At 40.8% G+C, this 13,374-nt stretch overlaps 1 protein-coding gene across 3 annotated transcripts in view; it reads right to left on the minus strand.

Annotated features, from left to right (window-relative positions):
• Mapre2 (microtubule associated protein RP/EB family member 2) overlaps positions 1-13,374 on the minus strand; it is a 150,911-nt gene that overhangs the window by 87,742 nt on the left and 49,795 nt on the right. For 2 of the 3 annotated variants that reach the window (XM_076836951.2, XM_076836949.2), the window contains exon 1: positions 4,167-4,406. The exons of the other annotated variant lie outside the window; for it this stretch is intronic. In XM_076836951.2, the coding sequence (XP_076693066.1) occupies positions 4,167-4,254 (88 nt within the window). In that variant the 5' untranslated portion in view covers positions 4,255-4,406. Of the gene's footprint in view, positions 1-4,166; positions 4,407-13,374 lie in introns of those variants that run through there. 3 annotated transcript variants of the gene reach the window in all.

Genomic DNA, 13,374 nt, shown 5'->3' on the forward strand with positions numbered 1-13,374 from the left:
GACCTGATATTTTCTGTCCACTTAATTAATCTAAGGACTTACTTCAGCTTCGATAGGAGACCTATAAACACAGAAAAGATGCTGCATAAGGAAATCAACCTTCTAATTCTAGAGTATAATCTCACACAACTGCTCTGCTAAGATCATGCACTGTAAACAGATACTAGGACAACAAGCTACAGAGCAGGGGTGGACCTCTCCCCAAGGACAAGGGCACCAAAGACCATCCCATTCACAAAAGCTCTGATGAGGACCCTGAAAAGCAGTTCCAAAGTTGGGCACCTAGCAAAACATCAAGTAACTCTCTGACTTTTACAAACACTAAGAAAAATATTAAACACCAAATCATTATTTTCCGAAACCTCCTTTGGCAGTATTAAACCCAGATGGTACTAATAGGTACATAATGGACGCACGTGAAGTTAGACTTTGGCTGTCTATAGCTATTGCTTTGGGCGAACGTGATCTGAAATCTATGTTCTGGCAAAAGTAAGCCACGTTACGATAGCTTCTAGTGAGTGTAACACATTTTCATGCCTCCATCTTTTATATGTCTATACAAATGACAGTTCTCTGTCTTCCTTAGAAACAGCTCATTTTTTTTTTCTTATTGGCATAACCTGATGTTTTAGGTCAACGTTTTAAGCTTGTATTTTAGTTTTGCCATTCTTTACAGTCTATCCCCTGGGGCCAGGTAATCTTTTTATTTTTTCCCCCTTAAGTACTCAGAAAACATGCTATTGTAGTTACATGTTCAAACACCCATTTTAAAACAGTCCTCTAGCCTTACACATGCATTCTCAAAAGCCTGGAATATGTGAACAAAGATGCCATGAGGGCCAGTTAATAAATCTCCTTTTCAACTAGCATCTGCACGAAACAGAGCTATGGGGAGGATCCTCTCCAGGGAGACTCAGAGCACTACTCATTCGCTCTGTGAATTCAACAGTGTCGCCTCAGATGGCCCTCACCACATTTATTTTTTTAAGCAACTCTTAAAATATATGGCTTTCTAATGCTCCTCAGTACCGTGAGGAAGCCGGGGCAGAGAAGGTGATAACACGACAGTGGACATGAGCGGGAAAACATGCACACGACTGGATTGAGCCATTTTGGCACTTGGCTCTTTTCCATTGAAATTACTAATTCAGGAGTCATTTTATAAAGGAAACTTGCTTTTCTCATCAAATGCACACTAGCTTCCTTAATGATTTGCCTCCTATTCTACTCCAAGCTGTGAAAATGGGTTCTGTTTACACTGACACCTGAGTTCCAAGATCTGGGTCAGGGACCATATCCGACTTTCACCTGTGAACAATCTGGTACATATGCTATAAAAATAGAAGAGTGACCACAAGTCCAACATCAGGGCTCAGGGGCACTGCCCTGTTCTCGTTTCCTCTCATCTGTGCTGCCAGCAAGGTAAGGTGTGTTCCTGTCCAAGAGTACCCGAAAGAATCACTTCTCAGTAATAACAGCATTCTTTTCATATTTACATAGCTCTTTTAAGAGATTCTTTGTTTCTAATGTTTGAAGTCAATCTCACAACATCTCAAAGAATGGGACTGCATATCCTTATATGTAAGAAGCAAAGGTAGATAAAAAAGCCTAAGATAAAGGGCCTGTTGGAAGCCTACCTAGGAGTTAGTAAAGCAGCCAAGAAACAGAATTGTTTCTGGTCTAGCTAGGGCCCTGGGCTCCCCAAGGTTCCCCAGGTGTCACCAAAGAGAATTTCCAAGCACATTTCATTGGTGAGTGCTATCCCAAGCCTATAGCCAAAGTAAAACTTTTATTTGGTTAAATTTCTATTATGGTTTTCAATTTGCCTTCCAAGTTTCCTCAGCAAATAAATGGCTATATTATTCCAGTCTTGGGATGCCAAAATAATGATGGAATGCTTCCTTCATTTAGAAAAAAAAAAAAAAAAAGTGTCACATTTTTCCTTCCCTATGACTCTCCAAAAAAATAAGTGGTAGTTATATTACATTGGTCATCCACTTTGAAAGAGAAGCAGACCAAGGAAAACACCCAGTGTATTTGTCTCCAAGTGCACCCTTTGAATAACAATACAAATGCAATCTTGGAGGCTTCCATCTTCATTTAACCTACAGCATCTCTTGCTATAGCATCCAGTAACCCTATTATATAAAATACAAATGCAATGATGCTCTGATTTAAGAATTTGTTCAGTCAGTCATAATTAAAATTTAGTTTTGTTTTTTATATAATCTCAGGTACTGTTATTGGGACACATCAAGCAAAATGGAAATAATTGAGGAAATGGAAATCATTAACAGATTGAATTAAAGAAGTAAATGCAATTGTATTATTAAGCAATAATTTATCACAAGAAGGTTACATTTAACCTTTCTGTCAAGTGATTTTCCATTGCCACTTCAAGTTAGTTCATATGAGTAATAAAACTTAACTAGGCAACTTCCTTGGGCCCACGTGGTAAAATTGGAACTCCATCTTAAAAAGCAACTGCTACCAACATAGCAGGAATTAAGTCATTTAAAAAGTGAGGGCTTCATCAAATGTATTACGTATAAGGCAACTTCAAATGAATGTGTTTTAAAAGAACATTCAAGTTTTTGTTTTTAAATCCAATTTTTAGGCTTTGGGATGTTCACAGAGGAGAAAGGTAAGAAGGTGCCCAACATTCTAACCACTGGGTCTGTAAAAGGGGAGTCCTAGAAGTTTTGGACCAATTTTGGTTTACAATAAAAGAATAACAAGCACTTGAAATCTGTAAGGATACCATGTCAACACGTTCATTGGAACCATAAGGCATGGGATTTGGGTGACCTCATGGGCACAGCCAAAATTAACTCCAAGTATTTATGTAACTGCCAGAGATGACAGGGCAAAGGTTGCTTATAATTTTTTCTTTGAGTCAACAAACAGTATGTGTCTTTGGTAAAACAGAAAGGGAGTGGGATGCTTTTGACCCTATTTTATGATACATAATGTTTAAATACACAGAATATTCCATTTGTAAAACCATCTGAATGTTTAGATGAAGTCTTTTAAAAAAAAGAGTTATTTCCTGTTGCTCACTAGCTGAGAGGATGCGCTTTAGAGGTATGTGTGCTCTGCTTCAAAGCAAAAGCATTGTTCGTGGTTATCAAGGTAACATTTAAAAATAACTAACCCAGTACAAAAGAACTTCTGAGGAAATATGACTGAAGCTATCAGTCTCTCTTTAAGTCTGGCCTTGAGCTGCCTAAGACCCTAGCTGCATTCTCCATTACATTGTTATCCTTATCAAACAATGCAAACAATTTTAATGAGCTTATCTATGGGAACATATTGCCAGATATGTTAATGTAAAAAACGATGCCAACCATACAGGCAAGCTCATTAATCAAAAGGCTCACAATACAATGACCAAGATCATTCCATCCTCAAATCAGACCTCAGCAAAATACCAGGAATTACCTTTCTACTGTCAATAAGAAGGAAGGGCTCCCCCACCCATGCGGAGGCCATAAACTCCTAAGAAAATACATAACAGCGCCCAAATTTTTTTCAGATTCATTGCAGTCTAGTCTCTTTCTAATAAACCTAGGGTTCTATGAAGAAAATTTTGGTGAATGTCTGACACTGTGACCTCTGCTGTCAATCCTTGCACCAATCAGCGAGCAGAATTCTTACAAAGCTCCATCAATCTGGCGGTTTAACATCACAGACTGCAGCTTAATCTAGAGGATTCCATCTTTCCTGCACACTCTCCAGGTTAAGCACAAACGTTTTTCTCTCGACACCCACCCATTTGTTTTCTGCCTTTAGGCACCGCTACCTCATGGCTCCTTTAAAATCTAAAAGGGAAAGAGGAAAGGAAGTGCTACAGCCCGTCTCCCTTTGGAGAGGGGGGGGGGGAAATAGCATGCATTTTTATCAATGTGGAAGGGAAGAGATGGAGGGAGACCCCTTGCAGGCAGCCAACCTATTCACAAAATGCTTCCCATCTGCAATCGTGAAGCCTCGATGCATACCCAACATGACACACGAAAACAGATACCAAATGATTGCAACCGCCTTCACAAACGCACGTCTGCAGCCCGGGTGGCGGGCAGTATCTGTTCCATTATATAACGGCCGGATTTCCTTGCTCCCCAGCCAGGGTCCCCGGCCCAGCGCTGCCCTGGTGCCAGCCCCATTACCTGTAGGAACGCTCGCCGCGCACAGTGTGCTTCCGGAAAGGAATGATGGTCCCGTTATCCTGGATGATGTCGTTGTTGTTCTCGCCATTTGGGGACAGGGTTTGGGTCGGCCCAGGCATTGGCGCACTCCCAAGAAAGGGAACAAACCGCTGTGGGCTGGCTGGTGAGGAAGGTGGCTGCGTCTTCCCGCTCGCTCGCCTGCTCAGCACACGGACCGTGCCTGCCGCCTGCTCGCCCGCTTCTCCCCGCTCAGCTCCCGCCCCGCCCCGCCCTCCTGTGTCCCGCCCTCCCGGCCGCTGACGTCAGAGCGCCGGCACAGCACTCGGGTCACGTGACCGGCCGGTCGCCATAGCAACCCGCTAACTCATCACCTCGCCTCAATTCACACAGGGCCGCGGCGTGACCACGCCAGCCGCTCCAGGCAGGCACCGGGCAGGCCTACATCTGGCATGTAAAACCCCAGGCCACCCCGCAGCCCCCCTCGCAGACTTGCCTTGTCTGAAAACCAGCTCTTCCTCTAACCATTTCCTTTCCGACCCGTGCTCCGACTGCAGCTGTGTACACAAAAGAAGGATTCATGCAAAGGGGTGTGGGAGACCCTTTAACTCCTTCAATACCAAGTTCTTATGCCATCAGAACTAAACTTGGGCATGTTTCAGGAAAAAATCCAAAAAAGGCCTAGTGGCCAGCTTCAAGAAAAGGTATCTGCTACAGGGGTTAAAAAATGTCTAGGTTCCTCCCTTACTCTTCAAAGCAGCAACCTCCTCAAGCAAAAAATCTGAAAGCCTAATAAGCTGTATTTCCTTCTAATCAATGTAGCCTTTAATGATGTGAGGATCAAAGACCATAAATTACGAGATTTTCTGTATAAAGAATCCCTAAAGAGGGTTTTTAAAAATAACCACTGTTTTATAAGATCACAGTTACCCAGGACCCTCAGATTCAAATTCTTTAGACTGCCTTCTGATACAGATCATTGATTCTGTGCCATTTATTTTGTTTCCATGTGAATTAAATAAGCGATCACCTCATTTAGTATTTGGAAGCTCTTAACATCCGAGCTGTTGAAATGTTGTTTTCCAATGCATTGCCCATGAGTAAGATAGTATTAACCATTTTTTAAAATGAATAAACTAGTGGGATTTAAGTAAATTGCTGAAGGTCATACAGGAAGGGGTGAACTGGAACTTAAAAGTGACATGCTTTTTTTAAAAAATTTTTATAAGACTAAATAGTAGTGATCTGTCTATAATGTTTACTCCAATATTATATATTGAGGTAGGAATCAAGAATCACATCCAAAATGACCACTGTGAAAGATAGCATTGCAAAGTACTGTGCAAAAATCCATGGATTGTAGATTTTGAATAGACCCCAAATATGTCCAGTACTTTCCTCCAGAGAAGAGAGTCTGAAGAATTATCTACTTATCACAAGTTTTTAACTTTCATGGGGTGGAAAGGGAAGAAGAATTTGGGTATGAAAGACACAACAAGAATGTGTATGGCAGAAAGTCCTAGGATATGGCTCATTCCTCCCCAATGTTGTATACTTTTATCAGCTTCATTATTTTGTGATACAGATATTAAAAACAAGTAAAAACTCTGTCATTCCTGACAATTCCCCGGCATATGTCCCTGGTTATAAGTTATTTCTGGTATCAAGCTTCTGGAATTGGAATCAAATGTTTCACAACCCAGATGGTAATGATAATTTCAAACAAGGGGGGCCCCTTTTATTTCTATTTTATTCTCTCCTTTTAGGCTATTCTTTTTAATAATTTTATTCTGCTTCTCCAGTTAGTTCACAGTGCACAAGTTGATCCTTCATGTACATCCCCATTTACAGGAGAATTTTTTCTTTCTCATACAGTCAGGATCCAGTTCTGACCTAAGACTTAACAAGGTACCCAAATAAAAATCTAAATACAAGAGATACATACCAAGTCTCACATTGCACAATGAGCTAAAGGGGCACAGAATGCACTCACTACTGCAGAGAACCATGCTTCCTCTTACTATTTCTGTTACCACTGTTGTCAATTTCCTTACTAATTGGTTCTCTTTCATAAAAGCTTCCCCTTTTGGGGGGACAGTTTAAAGTTGAAAGGCACAGTCTACAAATCAAATATTCAACATGTTTGGGTATGCCTTCTCGATTAGGAATCTTCAGCTAACTTTTCCATGATCCCCTTTTTAAGTATTATGTTGGACATAACCAACGTTATCATAAGGACTAAATCTGACAGAATTCATTATACTTCATTAATTATACCCACTAATTTTGTGGATTGAATACTCTCACTTTGTTTCTAGGTTGCTCATGAAAGTAGATATGATGGCCAAGAGTCTGGTTGATAGGCTGAAAAGGGAGGGATATTAAGTCAGGTGAGGGGAGGTATCTTAAGAGCCCTTGTAAATCTTCCTCTATGCTTGCTCTGAGCCACACTACTATAAAGGGACCCAGAGAGCTCCAGAGACCAGTGATTACCCTCAGAGATGCAGAGGTAACAGGGGTAATAATTTGAAAATATTAAACAGATGTGTTTTCATTCCTCTCCCCATAAATCAGGTTACCTGGCAGCCATTCTCGAGTTCAGCCCAGGGGAAAAAAGGAGGGCAAATTCCAGTTTGGGAAGGAGGATGGTGTAGATACATAGAAAGCACAGAAAAGGCAGGAAAGGGGAGGAGGGATCCCATCCTTTCCAGACCCAACTGAGTATTCAGAAGGATGAGATAAAGATAGGAAGAGTGGTGTTCTCCCATTTACAGGCCACCAGGCTTACTTTAGAAGGGAGACATTAAATAGGCTGAAGATGGGCTGGGGTTGTAACTCAGTGGGAGAGTGCTTTACTCTCATGTGTGAAGCACTGTGTTCATCTACAACTAAAAAATTAAAAATTGGCACAGTGGTGCATGCCTGGCACAGTGGTGCATGCCCATAATCCCAGTGGCTAAGGAGGTTGAGGGAGGAGGATTGAGAGTTTAAAGCCAGCCCCCCCTCCCCACAATGGCAAGGCACTAATAAGCAACTCAGTGAAACCCAGTCTCTAAAAATACAAAATAGGTCTGGGGATTTAAAAAAAAAAAAAATAGGCTGAATGCCAAGCCAAAACTAAGGGCTTTCTTTTACCTCATTTCCATATTTGAGAATCTAGGAAACAACCACCTTGAAAAAAATGGGTCAGCAACTCTCTCCCTCCCCCAAGTTAGCTGCAGCCCATCACAGTAAGACCTCCCTCCCATCTTTCCTAACAATGTACGGCCCTCATAGTACAGACCTCCCTTCTCTAATCAGGTGCAGGTTCATGGTGGTTTGGTATGGTGAGGAAGAGAGTAGGTTTGACTCTGAAGTGGAATAGCATGACCTGTGGCAGGTATCTAGAAGTTTCTGTCTGCCCAGCAGGGAATCAAGTAGGAGGTTGAATGGATGGTGCTATAAGAGAGCTGAGTTTATGACAGTGGTGGTGGCAGTGGGGGCTTCATTACAACAGAGGCAAAGGGATATTTTAACCTAGGTCCATAGGGTGAAACTTTGTAGTCAGAGCTGAAAAAAGAGAAATAGCTATCTCTGAGGAAGTTACACACTGCTAGGCCTGTGCAGGAAGAGACTGCAGCTCAAGAGTGTAGCACAGAGCCCCAACAGAATGCTCCTGAAGGGGGTCAGAATAGCTCCTCCTCTGCACACTCACATTGCAAACCTAAGAACCAGCATGAGACTTGGAGGCCCCTACTCTCCCTCACCTTTTGTGTTTCTATAAGCCCCACATCCCTATTCAGTCCTCCAGACACCATCTTGTAGAGGGGCTAGAAAAGGAAAGACATCTAGAGGCAAAATATTCACCTAAGAGAGGTTCATCCAAAGATGGACAAAATTGGAAGAGGCTGTAACACTGAGACTAGACAGTTTTAAATTGCTTCTGGTTCTCTGGCCACTGGCAGGGTGAAGAAGTTACAGAGATTACGGTAGAGGCCAAGGGGTAGCTAAAACCTCATTGCATGTCTGTGTTTTCAACCTTTGTTTTATGCACACAGGTTTACTTAAAATTGTTTGTAAACCACTGTCCTACATCTCCAATTGCCCATGATTGTATCATGATTAAAGTAAGAACTCTGGACTTAAGTAGACCCTAGTCCTGGGCTTGACCTGACCACTCCCTGACTGTGTGATTTGGGCAAGTTATTTTGCACTTCAAAAATTTAGTTTCTTTATAAGTTAGGTGTATTAATACTGGTTTCATAGTTTTTTGTGGGATTAGTTACATAATGCATTTTAGGCTCATAGCAGCAGCTGGCATGCAGCAAATTCTCATTAGTGGTAGGTGTTATTATTTTAAAATAATATGTTGGGCATACCCAAAAATGTTCATTCATTACTTAACACTTATAACTGGCTTTCTTATGTATTCAGAGCTAGTAAAACAAGAAAAAAAAATCATCTCAGGCTCTGACCACTTCCAGGGTTGTGGGTGAGTAAGGTAAAAATAACTGGCAATTCTAACCATTACAAGTGCTATAATAATGATATCATATACAGTAGTACAGGACCATGGAAAATGAGTGCCAACGTCCAAATGGAAATTGGGATTAGTCCGACATGTTCCCCCAGATAGATGATACCACTTTGGATGAGTAATAACAGTAACCTTTCTTGTTCACTTCTTATGCAATAGATAGAATATAAATTCCCTTAGGGAAGGGGCTTCAACGGTTTTGTTCACTGTTGTATCTTCAGTTACTGGAACAGGGCCTGGCAGGTAGTAGGCATTAAATAAATACATAATTCATTTATTTATTCACCCATGTCTAATTTGATTCTTTCAACAACCAAAAGGATAAAATTAAAGCTTAAAGAAGAGAAGCAATTTGTCGAAGACTGGATATCAGAGATTCTTGCCCCAAATTTCATGTTTATACACTAGGCTACAATGCCATTTTTAAAGAGGAATGACAGTGCAGAGGGAAGATAGACCAGATATGTCCAGATACAGAGGTAGGAAGGGGTGTGACTGGAACCAGGAGGCTATTCAGCATGGACAGGAAGCAGAGTATGCAGTAAGTAACAATGTTGGGGAGAAAGGTCTTATGGCCAAGCTAAGGAACTTGACCTTAATTCAGAAGGTGATCTAGAAACAAAAGTGTTGCAGGAAGAGAAATTAATGGTGAAATTTATACATCAATCAGGTTTGATGCTGGCAGAAGTATGGAAAAAATTGAAGATTAAAGTAACTCAAAAACTGATGGAGACCTAAACCAAATGGAGGTCAAGGGAGTGAAGAAGAAAGTACAAATTTGGGATAGTCAGAGCGTATAGCTGTTAGGAATGATTGCATGTAGGGATAGCAGTGGATGGCAGTTAACCGTGGATACTGAAGGAGAAAGTGATATCTTAAATGGATCCCAAGTATATTGCTTGGGTGACCAAGTAGATAATAGTACCATTTATTTAGCTTAGGAATAAAGATTGAATTGTTCTTTTGGAACTTCGGTTCTCATGTGTTTGGGACATAGAGAAATGCTAGTAGGAAATCCTAGTGGCCAATGGGCTTCATGTGTAGTGAGTGATCATTAAGTATTTCTTGAATAAGGAAATACAGGGGCACTGAATTTATGAAATGTGTTGGAGATATATATTATTTGGAGGTAATTATCTCATAAGCGATCACTGAATCTGTGGCTACTCTCATTCAGGAAGAAAGACAAGACCTGGGATGGAATTTTTAATAGCTGGGTGACAAAAGAGAAATGTACAAAAGGAGACTGTGAAAGATTTTTGGTTAGGGGAGCAAGTCACAAGAAGGAGTGGTTTCAGTGGACCCAAGGGAGAAGCAGGTTCAGGGAGAGGGAGAAACAGAGACAAAGAGGGAGAGGGAGAAGGAGGAGGGAGGTGGGGAGGGAGGAGGAGTATGTGCATGTGGGGAGGGCAAGGTGTTTCTAGGACCAAATGCCACTGAAAATTTGAATTAGATAAGAACAAAGAAGTATTTATACAATTTGATAAGTTGTTTTCAAAGATATTTTTAAGAGGTTGATTTCAGATCAGCCCCATCGATAGTCGCCAAAGAAATAAAGAAATCTTTTGATAGTAGGAAAACCAATTCTTTGCAAAATCATGACTTTTTGACTAAAGATATTCAAGGAAGGGGGAGATAGTAAATCATGGGTCACATGTCTAGAATCAGCAACTAATGGGAATCAACAGGTATTTGCACTGGAATGCTCCCAGAAATATTAGAAGGGGCCAACATGTTAATTACCAAGCACCTGTTAGGCAGTAGACAAACTGATCCTACCTTTGAGTCCCTGTTCTCGTGGGGTCAGGATCCAACACACACACACACACACACACACAAACACACAAAGAAAGAAAAATATTTTAAGTGGATGTTTGCAGAGTAGGATTTTGAAACCAGACCAGAGGACACAGAGCCATAGGTATGAGACCTATAGCCCCAAAGGAAGCCATTAACAGGTCCCAGCACACAGATCCAATCATGGAAGACCAAACTGGACCCCAATCTAAATTTTAAACTTTGAGAGTTCCTGGCATATGGCACAATCACAATTCTCTAGAACTTGGGCCAGAGAACTCCAATAATTGCATGTCAGCAGAAATCATTCTCTCTCTACTTCTCCAACACATAAGGTTCAACTAGGAAAGGGATTTTTTTTTTTTTACATTGTCTTGTGTTGGAGAAATCCAAATATAATAGCAGAAAAGATATGAAATTTACTAGCCAGGACTGAATGTTAATCCTGGTTCCATCCCAGAAGCCCCTACTCATCAAGAATGCCTTTCCCAGGTTACAGTGTATTCACTGAAGCTTATAATCACTGTCAAAGGCATTCACAGCTGTCACACCACCTCAGATGGGGGTTTCCCTAGATCATTATCACCTCGGAATACAGACAGAAGATTCCACTTAGCAGTCAGTTCTGTTCCCCTGGGAAAAGTCCTTTCTCCCATGCATATGTCCTAAGATAATGTCCAGTGGGAAGTGGCAGATACAGGCTATCAATCAATGGTTTAAAATATGCACCACATCCAAAATGACAGCAATGAATGACATGATTGGCCAGTCAGTGATATTGGCTCTGAAATTACATCTGTGTCATATAAATGTATTTATTTTATTTTTATATTGATCCTTGCTCACTACCTTTATTCCAGAGGCCTCTGATGATTTTCTAGTTCTGTCTCTGGATCTAATGAGAATTTTATGGACACATATGCTTCCTGGCTTTTTTCTTTCTTTCTTCCATTTATAGCATTTTATTTGAGAAACATTGATGAATAATGGTTTTTTTTTCCCAGATGAAGAAGGCCCACTTCAGAAAAAAATCTATACAGGAACATCCTTCCAGGACTGACTTTTGACATTCCCTGACTTTGGAGATTCTTTATCAGCCACATAGATAGCTATGCTGATATGTTCAGAGGCAGAGTTTTGCAAGTCTCCTCCTGAAATGCTAGCAAAATTGCAAGGTTTGGGTCTTGTCAAAACAGAGACCATGCCATTGGATAAGGTAAGATTCTCTGTATGTTGGAATTTATTTTCTAATTTGCTTTTTCTTAGAGATTTCCATAATCTTGGATTTAATTTTGTGGAATAACTCAGAGAACACAATGTGAGTGCATTTTAAAAACAGTTTAAAAACACTGAGCATTATGATTTTTGTAATCATTCAATCAAATCTGTGCTACGTGAAGTTCAGTCTATGAAATAAAAACGTGATTTGAATTATACCATCTGGTTAAATTTAAGAGCTTTAAATATGTTTTCCATAAAAACACAACGTGATAAATGCTATAATTGAAGAATGTACATAGGAATTCAGAAAAGAAATTAACCATGCTTGGGGAAACTCGGAAAAGATTCACTATGGTAATAATGTTTGCATTAGGGTTCCATCATTCATTTAGTGAATATTTATTGAGCACTTACTATGTGTTGGAACTAGTTCTAGGCATTGGAGATACAGAAGTGAACAAAATAGACAATTCCTTTCTTTTGTGGAACATTACACTTGAGTATACAAGCATGTGTATGTGGTAGGGTGAAGAAACAGGCAGAAAATAATTTAAAAATACAGTGTGTCAGAAGGTGGCAAATTCTACAGGAAAAATAAACTGAGGAAGGGAGAGGCAAGGAATACAAAAAGATGTTATAATTTTCAATGGAGTGGCCAGAGTAAACATTCCTGAAATAGTGAAATTGAGTCAATGACCTGAGGGAGGTGAAGCAAACAGCCATGTGGATATTAGAAGAATGTTCCAGGCAGACAACCGCCAGTTCAAAGGCCCTGAGGTGGGAGCATGACTTGTTTAAGGAAGTCTGCAGCAGAGTGGGTTACATGTATGCACACTGCAGAGGGCAGAGAGATAGTCTGAAGGAGCTGAGGTCAGAAAGATTACAGAAGGACCAGGAATGTGTAGGGCTTTGAAAAAAAACATTGTAAAGACTTTGGCTGAAAACCAAAGTTAGAAACCATTCATTTGTAGTAGCGTTAGCAGTGTTGGCACAGATGTGAACTATTCTCTAATCATAGTAAGAGCAACACCTAATATTTGGGTACATTTTATAGATCCAGTGCTAGGCTTTACAATGAGTAGGCATCTCAATCCTCAAAGAAATGTATGAGAAAGGGGCTATGCTAAGTCCCATTTGTCGGAGGCAGTAACTAGTTAAGTATCTTGGCTAGGTCACTAGCCAGGAAGTGTCAGAACTGAGCATGAACGCACCTGCCAGATGTCAAAGGCTTCATTCTCTGCCAGTCAGCCTGCCTTCCTAGGGTCTGATTAACCTGGGAGGAGGAATGCAGAATCTGGGTAGGGAGGCGGCAGAGGAGATGGCAGGACAGAAGCCAGAGGCCACAACACCAAGGCAATTCCCTGTAGGGAGCAAGGCGGTAAAGCCAGGAAAGGCTGAGAGGCCGGGAACAGAAAGAAGTGAAGGGTAGGAGGCTGCCCAGGAGAGCAATCTTCACGGAGTGAGGGAGTAGACGTGGAGGGGAGAATTATAAATTATGTTGATGGAAAAGGAAGAAATAAAAGGATTTGGGGTTAGCAGGATATGTGATAGAAAAATAATTTTCTTACCCTTATTTACTGTGATTATTAATTTTATTTCTAAGCCTCAGCTAGCGAGGTCCCTTTCTTTGATGCCTTCTAGAAGAAGGGACGCAGGCATTTTTTCTTTTGTATTTGT

The sequence above is a fragment of the Callospermophilus lateralis genome, chromosome 17 (assembly GCF_048772815.1).
Source record: "Callospermophilus lateralis isolate mCalLat2 chromosome 17, mCalLat2.hap1, whole genome shotgun sequence".
Lineage (NCBI taxonomy): Eukaryota > Metazoa > Chordata > Mammalia > Rodentia > Sciuridae > Callospermophilus > Callospermophilus lateralis.